We start from the raw sequence: 23565 nt of genomic DNA on the forward strand, positions 1-23565 counted from the left end.
CGTCTAAATCTAAATATACCTAGGTATCGCATGTTGTATGACTTTTGGTGTGTGGTTTTGGGTTCATAGGTAGGAATCCCAGTGGGAATGCATAGGAAAATATAATAGATTTTCAGTGTTCCAGTGCCACGGTTAAGAGAATCATGGTACGCCTAAAGTTCGGAGTCTAGGGTTTTATCCATATTACCTTTGGACCCCGGGTGTGGCCTCGGCCTTCTAACCGTTATTCTAGAAAAGGGTTAATCGGCGAAAGCTTTTGTCTTACTCTATGTTCGGTATCTCTCTTCGACGATGTTTCAAAAGGTCGATAAAACTTCTCAGTACGCGAATTGCTGATTATTAGTTGTTTGTACTCTGGACTCTTTCGGATATTCCCATGGATAAACCTTGGTTAATAAACTATTGATCGATCATAGACATTAGTTTCGTAACTTTCTACTCTTTTGAGTGAATCATGGATTCGTGGCAGCCTTCTCATCTCATCTTCCTTCCCGGCGATCATCTCCCATCTCACATGGTCACCCTGCTGGATACCTAGGAGGTAGCTCCGTATGTAGCTCATATACTCTTACTTGTAGCAATCCATGCTTGCATGTGTAAACCTTATTGAAGTTAATTTAATGTATTTTAACTTATCCCGTGATAACTTCCATTATCATGCTCGTTATCCCTCGTTGCCCCCTTGTCTCGTTTGATTTGTTTCGTCATAACTTATCTCATGTGAAGGTTATATTGACTGAATATCTCCCCCGGAAAGAGGAAGATATCCCCTGTTTGTTCTCGCGGGGAGGAGTTTGTTGCTACTCCGTAGAACGTTATTAAGCACCGCAAAAAAGACTTTCCCAGACCCATCCGATCTTGAATACGAATGAATAGATACCGTATGCATGTGGTAAGAAGTCTCGTGCTGTGACGACACGCCTACTTGATTGTCCACGACCTGTATAGTATGAATACTTCTAATTGTTACAATATCAAAATACACTGCGTGTCACCTAGGTATCAAAATATCAGATATACATTAACCACAAAATCGGATGAACCATGAACCACTAATACCTTTAGCCTACCAGTCTTCTAATGTTCTTCCTTTTTCTCGCAAACTTTCCATATTCCGACAGTATAGGTCCCCACACCCAAAACTAATGCCGATTAGACTCGCAAGCATCGCATCCATTCATCCATTAAATCCACTATTTTAACATTTCGGTCTCGCATCTCGATCTTAGTCTCTGGCACTTTTACCCACGCATATCCGCTTCAAATTCACTCACAGGGCACTGACTGGTACCAACTATACCTAGGTACGCATCGCTTGGAATCCCACGCTGCCATGCCATCCCACGTGTGCGGCTCGGTCTAATTGCCCTTCCATCCAAGCTTCCTCGCTTCGCTCACACCAGAAATGCTCATTAGTCTTACATTTGTTACCCCATCTCGAGCCCCTTTCAACCAATCGCAACTTCTGAAACCGGTTCACACCCAATTCCAAGTTCGCGATTATTTCCCAATAGAGTAATGTTGATTTCGATTTCGAGACTGCCTAATACTATCGCCGCATCGTACGTGCACAAACCGTCACCGCAACCGCAACCTAATGCCTACTAAGCTAAGTAAATTTACCATACCGTCCCTGGCGTCCCATGGCCATGAAGTGACATTTGTACCCTTTTGATTGAAGTATTTCATTTAGGAAGATAAAATAAATAATAATGAGAATAATGACAATAATACCAGCTGCAATACAATAATAATCTGCTTATCCCCACCGATCGATCATCCTTTCTTGAAGATCTTCTTAAGCTTATTACTTCCGTTCTATCATTATTTATTTACTTTGAATTTGAAGGCTTCACATTTTTATAAGAATGGATGCTTTTCCTGTCGGTGTTTCATTCAAATCTACGTTGGCAGCTTTTACATGAAACGAGTCTCGGGAGTTCAACCACATTAAGCAAATTAAACTTCAACTTCATTCATCGCTCGCTTGGAATTTACATTGTTCAAGCAATATTCAAGAATCGAATTCCCATAATATATCGATCTCGGAAAATTTGGCATTTCTCACCCAAGCATTCTTGGAATTTTCTTTGCTTTTTCTTCATCAACATATTCATCATCATCATCGTCAGATCACTACATCGATTCCAACGGCCTACTAGCATTTTGGGGAAAAGAAGTCCATAACAATTTTACGATCCAAAGTCCGAATTATATTCACATCTTCCTATCAAAGCGTCTAAATGGTGACCACGATCCACACTCGAATCTTTCGCCATAGTCACAGTCAAGGACACGATATAAAACCTTCAGTTAGTCATCAGTCGAGGAGAACAGAACGAGAGAGTTCGTTGCCCAGAAGAATGGATAGGGAAAGCTCCCTTCCACCAACTACGTGTAGTAGAGGTCATACACATCCCCCTTGGAATACGACGGGTGTGTTGAGGATAGCGAAATGTGAAAGTGTTTGTGGATTTTGTATGAAAGAAACAGACACAGCTGCAAAATTGAGGAAACACGTTTCTGTTCATATCAAAAATGAAGGACTTAATTTGACGATAGCGGAGGCAGCTAGTGGAAGAGGAAGATTGTAAGATTCTCTATTTGGGGGGATTTTTCACCCCCTGATAATTTGTTCACATGGAAATTTTACATCATTTGCTAACCAATCGTATAGAGAAGTACCAACTCACAAATCTTCACATGAAAGATCAGGATCCACGTCACATTACTCATCACATGGCAATATCACACCGCTGGAGGATGAACATCCCCAACTCACATACTCATCACATACGCCTTCCTATTCATCTTACTCCTCGGCATCTCTTACTCCCTCATCCTCACCCTATACAAGTATAGCTCAACGACCCTTGACAACGTCCACCGCGAGCTACGATTCATACTCCTCTCATCGATCCCCTTCCAGTACCAGCGGACTATCCTACTCTACCGTCCCAAGTCCAAACAGTACCTCAGCCCTCTCCAATTATCGCTCTCTAGCCCAAGGCTCAACACACGCCCTTTCCGATCCCTTCTCCTCTCTTCGCTCTCATGCTCTCCGTACAAAATTCGAATGGACCGTCATCACTCCCTCGGAAGGTTTCGCCATCCTCGACTATTGCAAATCGTTATCGCAAGCTAGTGGTGAACAAGTCCCTTGCTATAACCGTGAAACGCTGTTTGATGAAGAGTGGCAAGCTCACATGAGAGATATTCATGGGGTTTATTTGATATGGCCCGAAACGTGGATGAAGCGGGTTGAGGTATTAGACTTAGAAGGGGTGGGAGGAAAGATCGAGGGAGTTAATGATTTAGTTATGGAAGGCAAAGCGATGGATAATTGGGGATTATTAGGGCATGAATAATAATCGAGAGAGTATTTATGATTACGCACCGGGTTTTGGGAGGGGGAGAATTGGACTGGAAAAGCGATGAATAGGTACTGGATAGAATACCAGCATGGCATGCATGAATTATAGGGGATCACACGGAATTAAATTTCTTTGCAAACGCAAGCATGGAGTTTGGGGATAAGAATTGGAAAGGCTTGGTACGGGGAATGCATTAGAAAATGGAAAGGTTATGAGGGAAAGAAAGCACTGGCATGCGTTGGAATTGTTATATCATGCTTTCCGTTCATTCGGAGTCATGGTTATTCTCATATTCATCAGATCATATGAAGACGAATATGAGGGTGGAATGAATATATGAATTCATTAACGAAATCTTCGATTAGATGTACTTAGTGCTTTGGACTAAGAAAATACCAATTTAATATATACATCAGACTTGAACTTAAACGCTGTCATACATGAGATGAGTGTTACGAATAGTAGCGTATATCGGGATTGAAAATGTCTTCAAGGCATAGAGAAAACATAATAAAAGATTCCTCTGCGACCCGAAAACAGATTACGTGTTACTTCCAAGAGAGTTCCCATCTTATCACCAACCGCCTGCGCGATACGTAAAAGTGATGAAGGTCATCACATTAGTGTTTGGTTTGAGCCTTCGGCACAATAAGCCAATGGGTATCAATCGTATCGTCCTGCAGTACGTATGTATGTTCCGAGAGATCATCGGAGCTGAACCACTATACCACTATGTAATGACAATTGATATACATCCGATGAAATATAACAAACATAAACACCACAGAAAATTTGAATTAAATTTCTCCATTCCACCAATCCAACCCTCTCCCCAAGCCCTCATTAGAATATTGAATAATGAGATATGCAACAAATCTTTTCCAATGCGTAGGATTCACCCCGGAAATTTCTCTTTGGTCTCCTACTCTAGATCACCCAGGTCTAGACACCAATTGCAGGTCATGCATGCATCTGGAATGATCAAATTAATCAAAATGTATTTCTTCATTTCCTCATTACTTCATAACTCCATAGATATAGTAATATACAGGCAATGCTCTGGTATTTTCCCTTTCGGATCGTCTAACCCATCCATAATCATAAAAACCACCCATCTACATGTACAAACTAGCCACGGCAGTAATATCCCTCTTGATGATCTCTTGACAGGTTTGCATTTTTTGAAACAACTCAGGATCACCAATGATTCTAGCCGCATTTCTGACCTCTCTACAGGTTTCATCCAATCTCGTGATGACTCTCACTATAGTACCTTCAAGTACATCTGTCAGCATTGTAATATTTTTGAAACTCATTCCGCGTGCCCATTCATATACGACTTCCATGAGTCCAAAACGTTCAGGATGAGCTTCAAAATCATTGGATTCAGATGTTGGTTGAATAACTTGATGTAATATTTGCATATCTGTTATCTTTTTTGAGAGTTCAAGGATTTTGATTTTGCCGGATTCTAAGGAACTGGGAAGAGTTGGGACGACGGTAGTTTTTTCTTGGAAAATGAAGGCGCTAAGAAGAGAGACGATTTCTTCTGGCGTATATGCTGATAATACGTTGTCGAGAATCAGTTCTGTCAGGATTAATTCATCTGCGGAGTGTATCTCGCAAGCGACCTTTCCCTTAAGTTGAACGCGAGAGGCGTCATCGATAAAGTCTAGATCTTTGAGGACTTGGATTCGTTGTTCGTAGTCAGGCAATAGTTGAAGATTGTTGTCAGACATAAGTTGGCGAAGTTGAATGATATTGGCTTGGATCAGCCATTGATCATGACACATTGCGAACTGAGGGCAAGTTTGTCAGTACATGTTGTATGATACAACCAAGGATTTGAAGGGGCACCTACATGTTTCAAAAATGAAGGACATTTCAAGCAATTAGCTTCCTGGGTGATGGTAGCTTGTTCCGAACGCTTTACAAGATTTTCCCTCAACTGGAGAACCTTGATCTTAGCCCAGTCCAATTCATCCCATACATCACTTTCCCACGATGAACACAGATTGAAAAGAATCTGTTTGGCGCTCTCATAAAGTTCCCCACCTTTGTATATGTCAGGAACTACCCCCTTCACAATCGTATTCGTGACGCACTCCAGATCATTAACAGGAACGTAACAAGTCTTGGTGGAAATGTGCTTCTTGAGATTGGGAAGTTTGGTAAATATTCCTCGAAACTTGGGTACAAATGGCAACAAATCAGTTGTATCCCATTGATCTCGTCTTGTTCTGATTTCGAGAATATGGACAGATAGGCCATTCACATCTGTAGCACCGTCACGAACAAGAATACCAGGTGTGCGAACACCATCCTTGTGGTAAACTACCAATCGACCCTTAACAAACATTCGACGACCAATAGCAGTTGATAGTGATCCAATATGAACATCGCGAGTGAGTTGCTTATAAGTCTGAGTTGCTTCATGACAAGTATCTAAATCTTGTTCACAAACATCGCAAGGTTCTCTGGTGATCTTAGCCAGGTCTGCTTCGGATAATTTGACCGCCTTTTCATGCTCTGGTAGAAGTTGTTGGGTAGCATGTTCACTAAAACTTCTTTTGATCATCTCCTCGATTTTCAAAGCCTCAACTCGCAGGAGATTAAGTATCATGTTGTAGGTCAATCTGAATTGAGAACGAAGTTTTGACGGTTCTCCGAGTATCATTTGTCGAAGTTCAGTAACGGGTGGAGCTTCACCACCTCCCGGTGCAACGATTATAACCGAGCCCACAGGATCTAATCCACGACGACCTGCTCTACCAGCCATTTGAGTATATTCTCCAGGCAACAAATCACGGAAGGATTGTCCATCGTGCTTGCGATATCCAGAAAAGACAACTGTTCGGGTTGGCAAATTCAATCCCATGGCAAATGTTTCTGTGGCGAAAAGCACTTTAACCAAAGTTTGTGCGAATAACATCTCAACAATTTCCTTCACAATAGGTAGAAGACCACCATGGTGAACAGCAATACCTCGTCCAAGTAAATCTCGTAACCGAATGATTTGTGGTAATTGCCGGTCTTCTGGTTTGAGTCGAGCAATGGATTTCTCAATTGTCATGTGTATTGCACTCTTTTCAGTCGCTGTACAGAAGTCTTGATTACTCAATGCATCTGCATTTTCTTCGCATCTCTTTTTGGAGAAGACGAAAATACATGCTGGGAGTAAGTTTTCTTTTTTGAGAAATTGAACTAGGTGAACCCATAATGTCTTGTCTTGGGCAGCTGTTGTTCGACCTCCAGGTCTACCACCACGTCCCATATGCCCTGGGTTATGACTAGCACGGGGTGGTCCACTACCACCACGACCGCCTCTCTGTTGTGCTCCTCCACGTTGTTGACCTCCTCCACGTTGTGCACCACCACGGCCATTCTGACCTTGACCTCTACCTCTTTGACTCCCTCCCCCACGAGCATTTGAGGATTCTGGTGGAGGAAGAGCTTTTACTTTATCTCTTCCCGATAGTACATCGTTTGCGGACTTCCAACCCTTCTCGATGAACTTCTTTTCTGCATCCACGATCTTGTGAATGCCTTTGTCTGCCCAAAGATAATGTTCTAGTGGAACCGGTCTCTTCGGAGTTGAGATGACATAGATATCTTTCTTTTTAGTTCTTCCAACCCAGGATGCAAATTCGTAGGTGTTTGGGACAGTTGCGGACAGCAAAATTAATGTTACATGTTCTGGTAACATAATGATAACTTCTTCCCAGACCACCCCTCTCTCTAAATCATTAACGTAATGCACTTCATCGAAAATGACAAATTCAACATCTCTGATCAAATCAGCACCCCTGTAAAGCATACTTCTTAAAATCTCTGTGGTCATGATAAGACAACTCGCCTCAGGGTTGATCTGCACATCTCCCGTAAGAATACCAACTTCGTCGAAAACTTGTCGGAAATCTCGGAATTTCTGATTACTCAATGCTTTGATTGGAGATGTATAAATTGCCTTGGTCATATGCTTGGCGGCAAGAGCAATAGCATATTCTGCTACTACTGTTTTACCTGCCGATGTATGAGCAGCAACAAAAACTGAATCTCCGCTTTCCAAATGATAAACTGCTTCCTTTTGAAACGTATCCAGCTCGAATGGCCAATCTCTTGCCATGTCAGGAACCAATTCTCTGAAATTTGGAATGTCTCTCTTGATATCAACCATATGTGCCCATTCTTTTCCGCTTCTCTTCGCGCTTGAGGCTGCCAGTGCACCGTGGGGCTCCAGTGCCGGATACTCGACTGGCAACATTGAATCAATATCATCTTCTTCTTCGTCTGAGCTTTCCGAAGAAGCTTCATCCTTCATGGCACCATCTGCTCCATTTGCAGACACTTCCTCGGCGGGTTCTTCCTCTAGGACATTCTTCACGTCTTCAGCCTCTTTCTCATCAACTCCTCCCTTCTTCTCAAACTTTAGCCCCCTGGCAAATCCTGGTGGTACGCTTAATAGCCCATCCTCGCCACCAAAGTTTATGATTCTTTCCAGATTCTTTTTTCCAGGTACTGCATCATCGATTTTACCGACCTGCTCATCCAAAGCAGCAGCAGCCACTACAGCATCTAGTCCTCCAGGTGCGAATGGAAAGAAACCTGCTGCACCTCTGACAAAATCTGCCTTATTTGCTGGTTTTCTCAAAAAAGATGTAGAGTTCTTAGCAGTTGCACTATTTGCTGGTACTGTAACTTCCTTATAACCTGTGACCCGCCCTTCTAAACCTTCCCTTGTGAACCGCGTGATTGTGCGTGTTTGAGTCGGAGCGAGCTGAAAAAGGTCTGTATAATTTGCTGGTGAATCCCAGCGTCTGGATGAAAATAGATGTTAGTAATGCCCAAGAAGCTACCCATACTTTTTATTTCGCGCGTCTTGTCAAACACACAAATGTACCGGGACTCCAGTATGAAGATAATGAAGGAAGAATAAGACTTACTGTTGAAGCTTATTCAACCATTCTGTAGAAAATGTGGTTGATGGCGTTAGGTACTTCTGTTCAAGCTCCTGTTTAAGCTCGTCGCGATTTTGCTTGATGCGTTTTGGTGGACGTTGCTCATCGAGTATACTGTCAATCCAGTCATCCTGCGTTTCGAGATCAAGATGATCTAAAGCTGCGACTAGACCTTCTGCCATGGTTAACTGACAGATCTTCCACAAATTTTGGAAGTGCTGTGTAAAGTAGGTAGCTGTCGGAGCTGCAGCTTCTCAGGTACGTGCTTTACAAAATTATGGTGGGGGTGGGGTTCTTGGGCTTTTGGGCTCTGCACTTCACCAGCGAAAAAGGTTGAATGATAGTGTTACCAATTTATTATAATTTGGGAATCTAGAGCATTTCGAACAATTCCTTTTTGAGTTTGAGGAAGATGTGTTTTACAATCTTCGTCCATGTTTGACATTCTATTCAATTCGATCTAATCGGCTCAATGACATAGCCAATTGCTCACCACATCAGACCCACCTTTGTCAATCACTTCAATTGATATCATACAATCGTGTGATTTAGTAGGCTACTTGGACTGTGGAGAGCATCATCTCATTGGAATACGATCCCGAATTAACAAGTTTCATACAAAATAGTTCACCCCAACGCCTCATAATGCTACCATTGTATACCCTAACGCCAGCCGCAACCTGTTTACCATCCCCCGTCCATATCCATCATAGCTTCCATAGCATCCAAATCATCATCTTCCGCTTGTGTAGATTTTCCTGTATCTTGTTTTGCAGGTCGAATAGGAGGTGCATTGTCGTTATCTGCGGCAAACAATGCTTCAAGATCATCATCCAACATTTCGTCGTCGCCCCCTTCCTGTTCTGCTTCTGCAAGTAATGCCTCCAGATCATCGTCTGGCGGCCCATCATCCCCAGCTGTGGTAACTTTCGGGGGACCAAATATACTATTGTTACCACCACCAAAAACTGAAGTCGGCTGTATAGCTGGGTTTTGTCGCGCATTCTTCGGAGTAGCATCATACATATCATCGAAGTCCGGATCTTGATTTGGAACTGGTGTTTTAAGTCTTTCACTCGCTGCATTTTCGAATATCGGTGCTATCCTCGCGACTGTTTTCTCTCGTTCATTTTCATCGCGTGGAGGAAGTTCCGGTTCATCAAATAGTGAATCTTCGTGAACCGATGACTTAGCTTTCCCCTCATTAATCCAGTCCATTCTCGCAGATTGTATCATCTTTTTGTGACCTAGCTTTTCGACCATAGCTAATGCGTCAGCAAATTTGGCTTTTGGGAATAGATCATCGAGCCAAAGTTGGTAGAATGCAAGGAGACGAGCTGCATCTGAATACTGTATTTCTGTGAGTATAAAGCTGATATTCACAAAATTGTTACAACACATACCTCATGGCCTTTACCCTTAAACTTCAGATGATCTGCCGCTTTTTTCCGTAATTTTGGTATTCCTGCAGATGACAAAAGTCTTGAAATCTATGTTAGCATCTTCAAGTCAATTCGTCAGACAAATTGGACATACTTGTGCTCATCAAGTTTCACTCGAGGGACTCTAGGCTTTTTGGTAATCTGGATTTCTTCATCAATACCAAGTCCTGCACCACTTTTGGTATTGCTCTCTGAGGTCTTGGTTGCTTCTTTTTCTTTACTTCCAGGAACCACGTAATTATCGCTGAAAGGATCATTTGCATCTCCAGCATCGTAATCGAAAAGGTCATCTAGATCATCGAATTCATTCCCACCGGCATTGGGCGTTTCGGTGGGAAGAGGCCTTGGTGGTGGAGATTCCATTGTATAAGTAGATCAATGATCAAAATCCAGTAAGCTTTCGTTTCCTTAAAATTTGAATATAACCTAAATTCACATGGAGAACCAAAATTCGTTCTATCAGACGCGTCCACGATAAGGGAAGACGCGACGGATTGTGAGGCACAAATCAATATAAGTCAGGCAGAAATATCTTGACGTGGCCCATGCACAATTTAGCGTTTCGATATCGAACCTCCATCAAGAATTGACCTCACCAGTGCGCTGAATCCCAATTGTAAGCAATTGGCATATTTCAAAATGTCGAATACCGAACAAAGGCCATTTGTGCCTTCAAAGAAAATCAACACCGAGTATCCTGTAAGTTCTCGTCACTTTGCTGCCGAAGTTTTACGCAAGAAACACACCAGCTAACTGCTCCCAAGCTCATCGACAGTGACCCGTACGTTCCATAAACCCCGCCAGTGAGATCGCGAAGAGGGGCGAAACACTAATACGTATAATACAGACATATTAAAAGAGTACTTGGCTATGCAAGGCCATCGGACTATGCGGTCGGAGCAGCGACGGCTACTGCAGGACCGGGTTTGATGTTGTTGTGGGAACGAATTTCACCTTCACTCGTTGGAAAAGGAGGATTTGCTCCTATCATGCGATTATCGGGAGTTATTGGTGTTGGAGCTGGTTTCTTTATGTTTTACCAACGCTCTATACGTATGTATTTAGATCAATCTGCTTTCCCCGCTTCATTTTCCCGCCTTCATCTGAACTCGTTCAAATGTGCTAACTCATAATAACAGTACGATTCTACGGTTTCACTGAAAACAAGCGTGAGCAAGAAATGGACATGAGAGAAATGGTGAGCAAAGTTAAGAAGGGAGAGTCTTTATATGGAGAAAGCTCAACTACACCATATATTCAGGGAGTAGCATCGAGGAATTCAAGATATGCAGGAGTTTGGATGCATGTTATGCCTTGGTTTAACATGGTAAACCACAACCAGCATGGAGTTGATACAGCCAAGTATTACCAGCAAGCCGAGAGAGAGTTGGAGGCTGAGAGTTCGGGAAAGAAATTGTCAAACTAGAAGTGCGAATTGTGATGAAGCGGCGCTTAGGGAAAACATCTTTTGGGGGTGAAATCGAACAACTCGAAAAGGACGATTGTAAATAGGGGAACTGGAATGATGCGCTTAACTTTTCGGTTGCGAGCCCGAGTTGTGAGATTGTGAGTGTTTTACATGACGTCTAGACATCCAATTCTCGCGTAATATGCATCATGTCTTTCCCTAATATACTACCCGGGGTATATCTCGACCGTCTATTGCATCCAAACCATACGCCACCTATCTTCAATCTTTTGGAGGCCACTCAGTAGACCAAAATATCTCAAATTTAGCCCGTTTCATCACCCTTTACTCTCGAATCTATTATTGGTTCCACCTCTAATTTCAATATTCTCTCTTTCTTGTTTCTGGGTTCGGGCGCTGTAGCAATTAGCTTTGTGAGGCCTTCAAAATAATGGAAAGAGAATCAGAATACTTACCCCTTCCATTCTCTTGGACATAAAATCTCCTTAAAATAACAATAGCTTCTTCTCGCAACCACCCACCACTAACTTCATAATCGCCCTCATGTTTCTCTGTTCTTTCTTCTTCGACTGTCTGATTCCTGCCATCTTTTGCTTCATCTTCGCCGGCGTCATTGCTATTAAATTTTCCGTTCCTAACATGAATATTCAAAACTCCACCATTCCCTCCAAATTTATCATTGACCGCCCCATACCATACTTTTCGTATTCCAAATTGTTGCAATAATGATGCACACATTATGCATGGTTCTATCGTGACGTATAGATCCAAATACTTCACATCTTCCGGCCCATACCCACGCTTTAAACTTTCGCTCTCATCGTCTTTTTCGTCGTTGCCCTCACTTCCATTCTCTCCTCTCTTTCTTTTCGCACTCTTACTTTCATCCGCGTCGCTACGTTCAACCTTGGGACCCGAAGACAGCAATTCATCAACAGCAATAAATTCTGCATGTCTTGTCCCATTATAACTCCTGTTGGTGGCATTCATTCCTCTAGCTACGATCTTCTTGAGGATTGGATCAACGAGTACACAACCTACGGGGGTCTCATTGGTGTTCAGGGCGAGATTTGCCTAAAATACGTCAACGTTGATGCCAAGCGAATAGATAACTAGATGAAATACCATAGCAAGAGCTTCACGCATGAAAAATATATGTGTATCTATCTCATCTTGAGTCATAGATTTTGCATCGGGAGGAAGATTTATTTGCGATGATACTTTCGTGTCAGAGATTAGATCCAAATTTATCAGTGAAGACTCCATAGTTTTAGATTGAGCAGTTGCTCTCTTGACTTTAAGTGGGCAGAGGAAAACTTCTCAGTGATGAGGAAGAGAATCTCGTGACGAGCGTACGACTGAAATTTCAAGTCACATGATTAAGGTTAAGGTTTGTCACAAAGACTTGCTCCAAATGCTTTCGCTTACTATCTCAAGCTGTCAAAAGAAATGTATCATGAATTGTATCATAAAATGTTGACATCACTATTGGTCCTTTGTAATCTCCCGAAAGATGTCACTATACACTTAATCGAAGACGATGAAAGAGTTGTGATCACAAGGAGAAGCATAATTATTCAAAATACCGAGATCGAGGCCGGCAACGAACAACTGATCAAACCCTAAAACTACCTAGACGTTGGTAGAGGAATATCATAATTTAAATCTGATAGGTACTTTGAAGACTTCGAGCCTATTAATATTTATTAAACTATTAATTATCGAAAGTCAAAGTTTGATAATCTTGATCAGCGAAAGATCAATTCGGTAGTCAACTTTATTTAAGACCTAACTTAATTCAATTCGAAATGATTCAAACTTTCAATAACCCTCACTAATACTTCGATAACGATTTAAGTTAAATTCGGTTTCTAAAACAAGGGACAGAGTTTCGATGGAAGCAATTAGGAATCACTAATTGCTAAATATATAGGTTTATGTATTGATATTCTATGTTTAACCAAAGAAACCTATTGTTTCAAGATTTTCATCTGGCTATTTAGAGTTTTGGTTGATTGTTCGTCTCCGGCCGCCTGGTAATGGGCATTTCTTACCGAGAAAGTCTTCGACCATCTCTTCCTACAACAATTCACTTGCGAGACTACCCCTATTTATGGTTCTCCTTTTATGAATTCTAATTGAGTCTCGTTCCTGTGATCAACAGGGAATATGCTATTAATGCGCTTTATGTTTGGAAGCAGCGCTATCAATGGTCCAGTCCAGTCTTTACGCTGGATTCCATGTCAGCTTGATTCGAACCTGAGAGTCTCTCCATTCTTGCATTGGAAGTAGTCTGAGACCTTTCACCATTAGTCTAGGAGCTTTGATCCCTTATCTTTCTCGTCTCAAATGGCTCGAAAGTCGTTGTAGTGCTTTCGAAGTCAATTGTCTCGTATTCGGACATCTTCTCTTCCTTGAAAGGTTCATGTCAACAAGTGTTCTGAGCCATCGTAAAACATATATCGGTATATATAAGAGGAGACATGACGCATCCTGTTTCCGTTTGATCATTAGCAACATCTCCATCTTCAAGTGAAAGTCATCCGCATACCATATGAAAGGGGCATCCAGCGACTTCTTGCATTAACCACAATTCTCACTTAATCAACTTTCTAAGAGACCAGATACAAGCTCATCACCAAGCCGAAAATGCATCTCACCAAGCCGGCTCTTGTCGTTGCTTCCTTCTTATGGGCTACCACTTTTGCCTCTCCCATTGACTCGTGAGTTCAGTCCCTTTAAGAAACACTCAGTCTTATATCATTGCACCCGTCACACCTCTGATTTCATTGTTCCATGAAATTTATACTCTATCCTCTTATCTTGAAAGCTAACATTCGATTTTCAGTTCAGCCATACTCAGAACTAGAGGACTCATCGGTGGCTCCACAACTGATGATAGTACAAAAAATACTGCAGGAAGTACCACTGCCAACAACGCTGTAGGAAATGACAATACGAAAAATGCTTCAGAAAGTAACGCTGTCGAGGATGCTGTAGGAAGTCTCAATTTAGAAGATATTACAGGAGGTCTTAGTGCCCGCGATGTTGAGGGGCTTCATCGTGGCCACAAGAGTCAAGAAGGCGAGATTATCGACGATGCACTTAACATTGCCGACGATGCTACACCTGGTGGTTTCATTGACCGTACTACAAGGCGTGGTGTTGTCGGCGATGATGCGGGAGGTCTTACTGCCCGCAATGTCTTGAGGCGTCATCATGGCCACAAGAATGAAGGAAATGGTGTTCTCGACGGTGCAGCTGATATTGCCAACGAAGCTACAGGAGGCGGTGATACGGACGACGCTGCAGGAGGTATCATTGGCGGCGTTGAAAGGCGTGATGATATCAGCGATCAACCGCCACACGCTGACATAGCGTCCTTGATTTTTCTGAACACTCCTAAATCAGGTACTGACAGTAGTACCACCGACACTATGAAGCGTTTCGTTGTCCGCGATAATGACGGCGCTGTACACGATGCCAATCAAGCCGTACACGAAGCAAATCAAGCCGTACATGATGCCAATAAAGCTGTACACCAGGCCAACGAGGTTGTACATAATACCCTGCATGGGTTGCTCCACGGAATCCTACGCTGAGCTGAGAATTCCGATTAGCAAAAGGTCACTTTGGTGGCTTGGATACCAACAAGATTTTAGGCGTTTCTGTGGGAAGTTATCTGGATACACTTGCCGGACGGGTCATGAAGATTCCTGGATCGGTCATTCTATCGCTACCATCTTTGGTGGTGCACTTTTCTAGTTCAGCGGATCTATTGTACACGTATCAATAGTTCATTTGATATATAATACATGAGCATTTATGAGTTTCCAATTCTAGGTTTTTTTCTGTAATTTATCATACTGCTTTTATGCCGTGGAATCTAGAATTAGAACTCCAAACATAGCCCCATCAAATCTATCCATGTGTCATGTTTCTGAAGTAGCCCTCAGTCTCAACTAGCTTGATAGTGTGCTTAAGCTTCTCTTGAATAATCGCAAAACCAAAGTAAAGATTTCTGAATCATATTTTCCTTCCGGATCATCAAGAATCTCTGGAAATGTACAAAATTGTAGTTTTTCACGTTATTTTCTCCCTCTCCTGTTGCACCAACAACCTCGAACAGACAGCTTCGATGCTGCATATATATATAATTTCAGAACCCTAATCAAAACTCAGAGTATACAACGCTAGAAAACAAGACTGATTCTCTCAACTCAACCACGAGGTCACAATATGCAATTTCACTTTCTCCCCAAAATTGTAAATCAGTACATGTGAGCGCTCAAATTGTCGCCTGTTTATATTATAAAAGCTGCATTAGATGTTATATTCTAGGTTACAGTCCTCTTTATGATAACATAGTTAGTGCGGAGATCAGTATCTTCCCAGAAGGTGTGAAATATTATTGGTAGTTTGGTTTGACTGCCTGTGAACAAAGAACCTAATTTTATTCTTGTCAATGGCGGCTATGCACCTTTCATTCCCTGCCACACCGTCAAAACTGTATTGATGTACTCTTGCCAGATCTTGAATCACCCTTATATGCATCCATGACTCCATCATTTACTCGTGATATTCACACCGTTCCAACAAGTGCTCACGTGACCATAGCATAAGTCGTGACTCATACCCTGGAACATCGACGCTTCGTAAATCCAAATCGAGATCGTGCAAAGTTTTAAATTCCAAGACATGTCTCTTGCCAAAAGATCCAAAGAAAAGAAGTCGAGCAAAGGCTGCTGGACGTGTAAAAGTAAGCCCACATCTACAACCATTTTCTCAATCCCCGTACTTGCCCCGCCATCCAACGTAACCCCCACATGGATGTTCACGATCTAACAGTTCATGAAGGCAGGAAAATTGGATGCGACAAAGGTATTCCTCATTGCAATAATTGCAAAAGAACTGGTCGGTTATGTGAAGGTTATGGTGTAAAACTTCACTGGCCAGAATCGGGCGATGGACGGAGGCCAGTTCATTCTTGGGAGAATGAAGCTCATCTACCTGAACAAGCTTTTCTAGCTTTCCCGGCACGTGAAAAATATCAGTTTCTGAATTCGACTTTTGTCGACGTGAAGATTGCATCTGGCTATCAGCAGGAATGCTATTCAACACATCGATACATGACAAGTCCTCAGAGAAGCCTGAAGTTTGGATATGAAACCACTCTTGGGTCACGGGATGCGACATTATTATCTTACTGTAAGACAAGGGGGTTCTCCACACAGTGGAAATATATTGACAAGCTCCTATAGACACAGAGGTTTTGTCTCGCATGATTACTACTATTGATGATAGCTTAAATGGTTTTCGGAATTACCTACTCCCGAATGCACTTGCAGATCGATACCTTTCATGTCTGAGTCTTCGATATGCTATCCTTGCAGTATCAGCATATCACTTATGGGGGACTGAAGCTGCAGTACAATACAAGGTTTCTGCTATACGACTTTTATCACAGTCTATTCAGAGAGGAGATGGTGGACTTCGAGGGCAATTTGCTACTTGTATGATGCTTTGTGTAGGCGATGTAAGTATATCTAAGCTCCAATTACTAAAAGCTTACATCTCTTAACTTCCAGATAGGTTTTTGATGGGGCCGATGGAAGCTGGCCTACGCATTTAAAGGCAGCAAGGGATATTGGCTTGAGAATGACGAAAGATCATTTCTTGAATACTTGGCTTTTATACCATGATGTCCTAGCAGATTTTAGTCATGGGAGGCGGCAGAGACAATATCTAAGTAGTACATTCTTGGGAGCTCCGAGTGCAAACCCCGAGAACAAAATTGTAGGTTATGCACAGGCATTGAAAGAAAGAAGCTGACATTGGCAGATCATTGGATCGCTAGGATGTTCGCTAGAGGTCCTCGAATGCATATCCTGTATTAACGAACTCTCTGGAATAACAGAAAGGCAAGGAGAATATCAAGATTTTGCCCGAGGACTAGTAAATCAACTCGAGAATGCTCATCAAATCTCCGCAATCATGGAAGATGACACCACTGGTAAGATTGATCAGATGAAAATAGAAAATACGGCTGAACTTTACCGGCTGGGTGCCCTCATATATCTTCACTCAATACTATCAATACCTTCCGACTCCGATATACTACAAGATCTAGTTAATAAAGCTTTGGAGATTCTGAGTAGGAACGGTATTTGTACAAGTCCATGGCCGTTATTCATAGCGGCCTGTGAAGTTATATCTGACGAGCAACGAATCCAAATCCTTGATGTCTTGGAAGATATGCAGAGTGAGAGGAGAATCAGAAATCTAGAAATAGTGCGAGGTATCATAGAAACAGTATGGAAGCAGATGGATTTAGCGGAAGGTAATGGCGCGAGTAAGAGAGTTGACTGGAGAAAATTGGTTGACATGCGGAAGCGAATACCTTCCTTCATCTGAGAATATAGAATAATTATTGGCGACGTTGTAAGATTATCAATACAAAGAATATCAACATAGAATAACAATCCTATAATACTGTATCAACCTTTTCGATTCAATACTTCTTTCATACTGAACTAAGCGGAGGAACATTGACCTCGACCAGTTCTTCTCCAATTCCTCTTCTCATAGCCTCCTCAAGAATAGCCTCGGTAGCAGTAGCACCAACTCTCGTGACTCCAAGTATTCTAACTCTTAATAAATCATCCAGAGTCCTAACTCCACCAGCAGCCTTGATCTGTATTCCTTCCTTTACACTCTCTCTCATCAGGCCGAGATGTGGTAATGTGGCACCTTGATAATTGTACATCCCATTACTCTGTTTCACAAACCCATATCCCGTACTAGTCTTCACAAACGCTACCCCGACCTCACTACATATGTGACATAACTTCACAATCTCCGCATCGGTAAGAAAGTCATTTTCAAAAATTACTTTCAAGATCGAACCCTTAGACACCACAGCCTCATTGATAGCTTGAATTTCTTTTTGAACATAATCCCAATCTCCCCCTAACGCTTTGCCAATATTAATCACCATATCAATCTCTTTTCCACCAGCTTCCGCGGCTTTAGTAGCCTCAAACACCTTGACTTCTGTAGTGCTATTTCCAGCAGGAAACCCAATCACGGGACATACATCAACGCCTGTTCCTTTGAGAGCAGAGATAGCCTGTTCAATAGAATATGGTTTAACGCAAGCAGTTGCAACTTTGTATTTGGCGGCGATGGAAAGACCAGTGGCGATTTCGGTATCGGTCATGGTGGGGTGGAGGAGAGAATGGTCAATCATTTTCGCAAGGATGGGGAGGGATACTGATACTGTAGGTGGAAATTTGATTGAGGATGCCATATTTGAGGTCTTTGCGAATTAAATATTGGAGTATTTAGATTATTTACTGGGAAAGGATTCAAAAATCAAGTATGTACAACACTGGGTACTTTATATAAAGTAAATCGGGATGTAACGCTAGATTGAGCCAAGAGGTGGGGCTCTTTACCAAGAATTCAACAAGACGGCACAATTCACAACAAACAATTCAAGCACATTTCTCGGCCCCGAAGATCGAAGAATGTTTCAATACAGTTTGCCTGTCTGATGAGAGTGACATACAGTCACATTTTGGTCGAGTTCTTTCCTACACCGGCCTCGTTTGCGCATTTCCGGCTAGGGATCTTGAAGAGGCCATGTCTCACGCAAGCTCGACGAGGTGGTCGCAAACCCCAAGTTCTGGGTGGAGCGATACTGCGCTGTTTGCCTCATCGAAGACCAAAATTGTACATTTGATTAGGCCCGTATTGTGTCCGGTAGTGGCGGAACAGATGCTGTTGTCGAGGAGGTGCGCATTCTTGAAAGTTCATGATCAATTGTGGTTAGCGCTCGCATTCGTTATCGACACAAACCAATGTTTCCATACTATTGCATTTCGATAGGGCGACCGTTGTATGTTGTGTTGAACTTTGAGTCCTTTCCTCCTTTCCATGGAAATCAAATTTGGGGTGTCCTTATATGGCTTATTATTGCCTTAGGGTGTTGTCACACGAAGGTTTGGGGTGTATCCTCCTCATTCTATATACGGAAGTTGCTCACCATGGACCTCGAAATCTCATCTGCGTTCTCTTCTTCTTATTTTCTTGGTCTAATAATTCACATACATTCTTTTCTATTCTGTGTCAGACGCTATACTTATCTACTGGAAAATATCAAATCATTTTTCTATTCAAGCCCTAAGTCGAAATTCCAATGTATCAGAATAAATTCTGAGTTGCTGCTCGTAAATAGTCCTTCAGGCTCTTATCCTAAGCTTTTCACCTCCTCCTCAGTCCTGCATCTCAGTATAGCCAAGAAAAAGAATAGCAGTCGCCAAGAAACTCCTGAAGAGGCTGCTGAGAGGCTCAAGAAAGAAGAATTGTCAAGGATACACGCCGAAGCTAGGCAGGAGATTTTACAAAGACGTATTTTGGCAACCGAGGAAATGGCAGCAAATGTAAGTCCAACCCAGCTTCCTGAACTCGTTGATTTCAATATCTACACATCATTCTCATCCAGCATCAAACCCCTTAATCACTTGTGTAATATTATTTGAGATCTCTCAAGCCTTAGATCTTTTAGAAGGCTTCGGGCATTCTGATTGGATGTTCATATTGATCCAGACGTTTAGCATTATTTCAATGTTTAAAAAGCTTACTGATTCTCCAACTTCACAGCGTACAAAATACACTTCCTTTCATCAAAAACAATTGCTACAGACCCTGTCGACACTTTTGGCCAATTCCCCATCGAAGTCAAGCTTCAAATATTCAAGAAATTGACAGACATTGATTCTTTGCACTCCTTAATCTCCGCCTCTCGATCTTTCCATGAATGTTGTATCGACGACAAATATCAATGCGAAGTATTCTGCAGAATACTAGTCGATGAAATGACTCTTCCTATCTTCCTTCAAGCGGTTGCCATGTTCAGCAATTCAGTACGCAGAATACGATAGACAGGCGAATGGACTAATGCATTCCAGAATGTGCGCAAGTTTATGGACCAGTATTCCACAAATTCAAGAGCCACAACCTTCAATCACAGGAGTTATAATATGAGAACTCTGGCCTCAATTGCAAAATTTCATTTGACAACAAAAGCTGTTACTCAGGATTTTTTCGAATCTTGTTTGAATTTGCATCCGTGGACTCACGAGAAGTATGAGAAGAACGAATTAGGGAGGCTCGAGGGGCTTCGAATACAACGGGCTTTCTATAATTTTGAGCTATACGTCCATCTCTTCAAACGCGGCGATTATTATGTCATTGAGCAAACTTTGTTAAACGAGCGGTTACACGGAATAATCCTGGGGGTCGAAATTTCGGGTGAAAAATTTATGAGTCGTTCTTTAATCATTTCAGCTTTTGGGAACTCGAAGAGATAGTCTCGGTAAAAGACTACATGGAAAGAGAATACAATGATATTATCAACGAATGCAAAGATTTTTGGGCCAAAAATTCCCAGGCTTAGCAATACGGTTCTCCATCGACCTTAGAAAGAATACATGAAGCGGGAAACATCAAGTTGGGCAGCTGCAATGATCTCACGAAACATTATAACGATTTTAATCGAACTTTTATCAATAAGGGTGTTGAGTTCTTTTGAAAGGTATGTAACCAAAATGGGCCCAAGACAAAATTCCTCTTATCGTTTGGTCCCGGTCGGAAACAACAATTTAGTGCCTGTGAATCCCTCAAACTAGGAGAAAAGTTCCCGAGAACCCTGTCGAGACTTCGATTATTTATGTTCCTGGAGTATGTCTTTAGACTAGTTATATTGAATCGATGTAATGATACACTTCCATATTCCTCTGCGTTATTCGGCACTCTGTACCTAACTTTGCATATCGCTCAACCAGCTTTTTCTTGAGATCATCGGTGTTCCTGTAGAGTGATAAAATACGTGGTTTGGCGCTAGCCTTGCCTTTAGGGAAATGACGGGCATTGGTGACAGAATGCTAATCTTTTATTTTGTGCTGGGATTTCTGGTCAGACCGGAGCTTCGAGAGAGAATAATTGAGAATGCTTCATCCATAAGTGAAAATTACGACCTAAGGATAGTAGGTAAAGTACAGTAAGGTGTATTTAGGTGGCTATTAGCGGAGCGGTTGAGAAGTAAATGGTCGCTCCGCATAACTTGGATTGTGGTTTGTAGTGAAGCTATTGAAGATCGGAGTCATTGAATAACGTGTTCAGTCACCGTCAGCATCAGTCATTCACTTCTATTATAATCTTGAGTTTAAAAATTTGGACACCTTGTATTATGTACCTATAGGCCATAGATCTTACAATCACGAGAGGAATTTGTACGGCATAGAATTCCACTTGTGTATACGGTCGAATGATGGGCTACAGTACCATCTGATATACATCTCAGAGTCAGAAGCCCCAACAATTATGAACATCAACCTTCCAAGACAACTTCACGGACGAACGAACAACGAAAAGAACTAAGATCAACAGGAGAGACATCGTCAACGCTTTGCAGGCTTTGCAGGATAGAGTCACTTCTCTCGAGCGTGAACTCGCAAGGAAGGACGCGGAGCCTCATGAAAAAACCTCGTTATCAGGTTTCTCCGAGACGAATGTCAGAGATATGCGACACAAAACACGACGGTGCTGGTAGTCGGTCATTCACAAATCTTACTCCATGTTCCTATTTTCGATGCCGATGAGCATGGAAAGTATTCGATTGGTTTCTGTTATTGGTTAAAGAGAATGCAGTCGAAATTAGATATGGATCATTATTTAGGAGCTAGTCGAATAGAATATGTTGTCTCTCGACTTGATAGTGGTCCTTCAGCATGTTTTTATAAGAGATATCAAACAGCAGAACAAATGTTTGAGGCTTTGAACAAACTTTTTGGCAACACAGATCGAAAAGACGCCGCTGACATCGCTTATCGCCGTTTATCTCAAAAGGATAATGAGTCTTTCCCACTATTTTGGGAAACGTTTCAACGCCTGAGTGCGGTTCTCGAGATGACCGAAGCGATGATGGTTCAGGGCTTGTGTGGGAAACTCAATCTCAGATTGCGGAAGGCTTTGATAGAGGTTGATCTTGATGATATTGAAGATTTGGGAAGGGTTTGCAGAATTGAGGATGGAAGGTTGCGAGCAATGCAGGCTTTGAAGGATCCCGATGAACAATAAGTCGATATTCTGAGGATGATTAGGGGCTCTATATCTGGATGAGGAGAGCAGTGCGTGGATTATGCTCCGGGTGGAGGGTGTGGTACACAATTGCTGCAAGCTTTTGGTCACTGCTGCCGGGGTTCTTTTTCTGTTCTGGGCTGGGCGGGAGAACTACTAAAATCCTACAGTAGATCAGCATTTCGAGACATGTAATATGATCAGAGCTTAGCCCAAGGTCACATTATTCTCAGATCCCCAGGATTCGGAATTAGAAATTGCCCAATTTGTGCCCCTGCGGTTCTTTTAAGTCTTCTGGCGTGAACAAGGAAAGAGCGGAGAGTTTTTCTGAATTATTGAGGTGTTGAATCATCTCGAGATAATAAGACAAGTGGAATGGATCTAGATTCCTCCGAGTCGTTCTCATCCGGCTAACAGATTAGTTGGTACTACAAAGTCTTTGTCTGGGAGAATAGTTAAGCGAATTAGTTGTGGATCTTAAGCTCGCAAACCGTCAGAATGAGATAAGGACTTATGGGCATTGAAGAGCCTTTTGGCAGTAGGTTTCCGTGAGTAACTTTCCACTTGAAATCCTATATGGCTTGGCAATGTAAACTTCCTGCCAATAGCCATAATTATTTGAGAATAGTTGATTAATTGATACGATCTCGCGGGATTTCTTATCATTTGCGTGATATTATGTCAAATTTAGGTTGCAGTTCGTGGATTTAGATGGAAAATTGGGTTTTGTTTTCTGTTACTCTGTTAACGGTACTTAAGGTTCCGAGAACTCTGGAAACTCGTGTTGGGTGTTTCATTTCCAAGAGAAGCACCCTGGAAAGAAGAAGTGTTTCGACACGAGGGCGTTTTGCCCCAAATCTATGACCATAAACCAGCACCTCGGGAAAACCATCTGCGACCTATAATTCACCACAATCTAGAACGATAATACGATGTCACAGTCCCGGTAGAAAGTCAAAAATTGCCATCTAAGATCAGAACATCGTCAGATATGTTGACAGTCGTCTCAAATAACGTCATGGATATTTCGCTCAGTTACTGGAGGGTAAGCGATCTACAAGAGGCAAAATTAGACGTGCTGCTACCCTCTCCGGCTATAGAAATGAGTTTCGAAGGACAACAATAGGCTGCATGCTCCGTGAGTTTTAGAAGTGGCATTGCTTCATCTCATCTATAGTATGACAAACATCTCTCTCAGTATCAAATCTAATCATTGATTA

The 23565-nt window shown here is 42.1% G+C and overlaps 10 protein-coding genes across 10 annotated transcripts; 6 read left to right on the top strand and 4 right to left on the bottom strand.

The window, feature by feature from the left end:
- Positions 1-2243: 2243 nt before the first annotated feature.
- On the top strand, positions 2244-3368 carry Bfra_001639 (uncharacterized protein; the record flags this gene model as incomplete). The annotated part of the gene is made up of 2 exons (XM_037332063.1): positions 2244-2590; positions 2678-3368. 2 exons carry the CDS (start codon positions 2244-2246, stop codon positions 3366-3368), a joined length of 1038 nt encoding a protein of 345 aa, XP_037196217.1.
- A 1121-nt stretch (positions 3369-4489) lies between these two features.
- Positions 4490-8514, bottom strand: Bfra_001640 (putative dshct domain-containing protein; the record flags this gene model as incomplete). Its single annotated transcript, XM_037332064.1, has 3 exons — positions 4490-5173; positions 5236-8191; positions 8318-8514. The coding sequence occupies 3 exons, from the start codon at positions 8512-8514 to the stop codon at positions 4490-4492; spliced, it is 3837 nt and encodes a 1278-aa protein (XP_037196218.1).
- A 502-nt stretch (positions 8515-9016) lies between these two features.
- Bfra_001641 (putative chromosome segregation in meiosis protein 3 protein) lies at positions 9017-10137 on the bottom strand (the record flags this gene model as incomplete). Its single annotated transcript, XM_037332065.1, has 3 exons — positions 9017-9682; positions 9736-9814; positions 9869-10137. The coding sequence occupies 3 exons, from the start codon at positions 10135-10137 to the stop codon at positions 9017-9019; spliced, it is 1014 nt and encodes a 337-aa protein (XP_037196219.1).
- A 276-nt stretch (positions 10138-10413) lies between these two features.
- On the top strand, positions 10414-11200 carry Bfra_001642 (putative nadh-ubiquinone oxidoreductase 21 kda protein; the record flags this gene model as incomplete). Its single annotated transcript, XM_037332066.1, has 4 exons — positions 10414-10473; positions 10524-10555; positions 10622-10827; positions 10914-11200. The coding sequence occupies 4 exons, from the start codon at positions 10414-10416 to the stop codon at positions 11198-11200; spliced, it is 585 nt and encodes a 194-aa protein (XP_037196220.1).
- A 307-nt stretch (positions 11201-11507) lies between these two features.
- On the bottom strand, positions 11508-12469 carry Bfra_001643 (putative trna-specific adenosine deaminase subunit tad2 protein; the record flags this gene model as incomplete). The annotated part of the gene is made up of 3 exons (XM_037332067.1): positions 11508-11599; positions 11659-12277; positions 12329-12469. The coding sequence occupies 3 exons, from the start codon at positions 12467-12469 to the stop codon at positions 11508-11510; spliced, it is 852 nt and encodes a 283-aa protein (XP_037196221.1).
- Positions 12470-13852: 1383 nt separating this feature from the next.
- Positions 13853-14805, top strand: Bfra_001644 (uncharacterized protein; the record flags this gene model as incomplete). Its single annotated transcript, XM_037332068.1, has 2 exons — positions 13853-13926; positions 14052-14805. The coding sequence occupies 2 exons, from the start codon at positions 13853-13855 to the stop codon at positions 14803-14805; spliced, it is 828 nt and encodes a 275-aa protein (XP_037196222.1).
- Positions 14806-15901: 1096 nt separating this feature from the next.
- Bfra_001645 (putative regulatory protein) lies at positions 15902-17617 on the top strand (the record flags this gene model as incomplete). Its single annotated transcript, XM_037332069.1, has 5 exons — positions 15902-15962; positions 16061-16411; positions 16465-16739; positions 16796-16999; positions 17045-17617. 5 exons carry the CDS (start codon positions 15902-15904, stop codon positions 17615-17617), a joined length of 1464 nt encoding a protein of 487 aa, XP_037196223.1.
- A 109-nt stretch (positions 17618-17726) lies between these two features.
- Positions 17727-18512, bottom strand: Bfra_001646 (putative deoxyribose-phosphate aldolase protein; the record flags this gene model as incomplete). Its single annotated transcript, XM_037332070.1, has 1 exon — positions 17727-18512. One exon carries the CDS (start codon positions 18510-18512, stop codon positions 17727-17729), a length of 786 nt encoding a protein of 261 aa, XP_037196224.1.
- Positions 18513-19251: 739 nt separating this feature from the next.
- On the top strand, positions 19252-20577 carry Bfra_001647 (uncharacterized protein; the record flags this gene model as incomplete). Its single annotated transcript, XM_037332071.1, is given in 3 exon segments — positions 19252-19732; positions 19910-20130; positions 20149-20577. The coding sequence occupies 3 exon segments, from the start codon at positions 19252-19254 to the stop codon at positions 20575-20577; spliced, it is 1131 nt and encodes a 376-aa protein (XP_037196225.1).
- Positions 20578-21928: 1351 nt separating this feature from the next.
- On the top strand, positions 21929-22345 carry Bfra_001648 (uncharacterized protein; the record flags this gene model as incomplete). Its single annotated transcript, XM_037332072.1, has 1 exon — positions 21929-22345. The coding sequence occupies one exon, from the start codon at positions 21929-21931 to the stop codon at positions 22343-22345; it is 417 nt and encodes a 138-aa protein (XP_037196226.1).
- Between the last annotated feature and the right edge of the window lie 1220 nt (positions 22346-23565).

Source organism: Botrytis fragariae, assembly GCF_013461495.1.
Source record: "Botrytis fragariae strain BVB16 chromosome Unknown tig00000006, whole genome shotgun sequence".
In the NCBI taxonomy this organism is placed as follows: Eukaryota; Fungi; Ascomycota; class Leotiomycetes; order Helotiales; family Sclerotiniaceae; genus Botrytis; species Botrytis fragariae.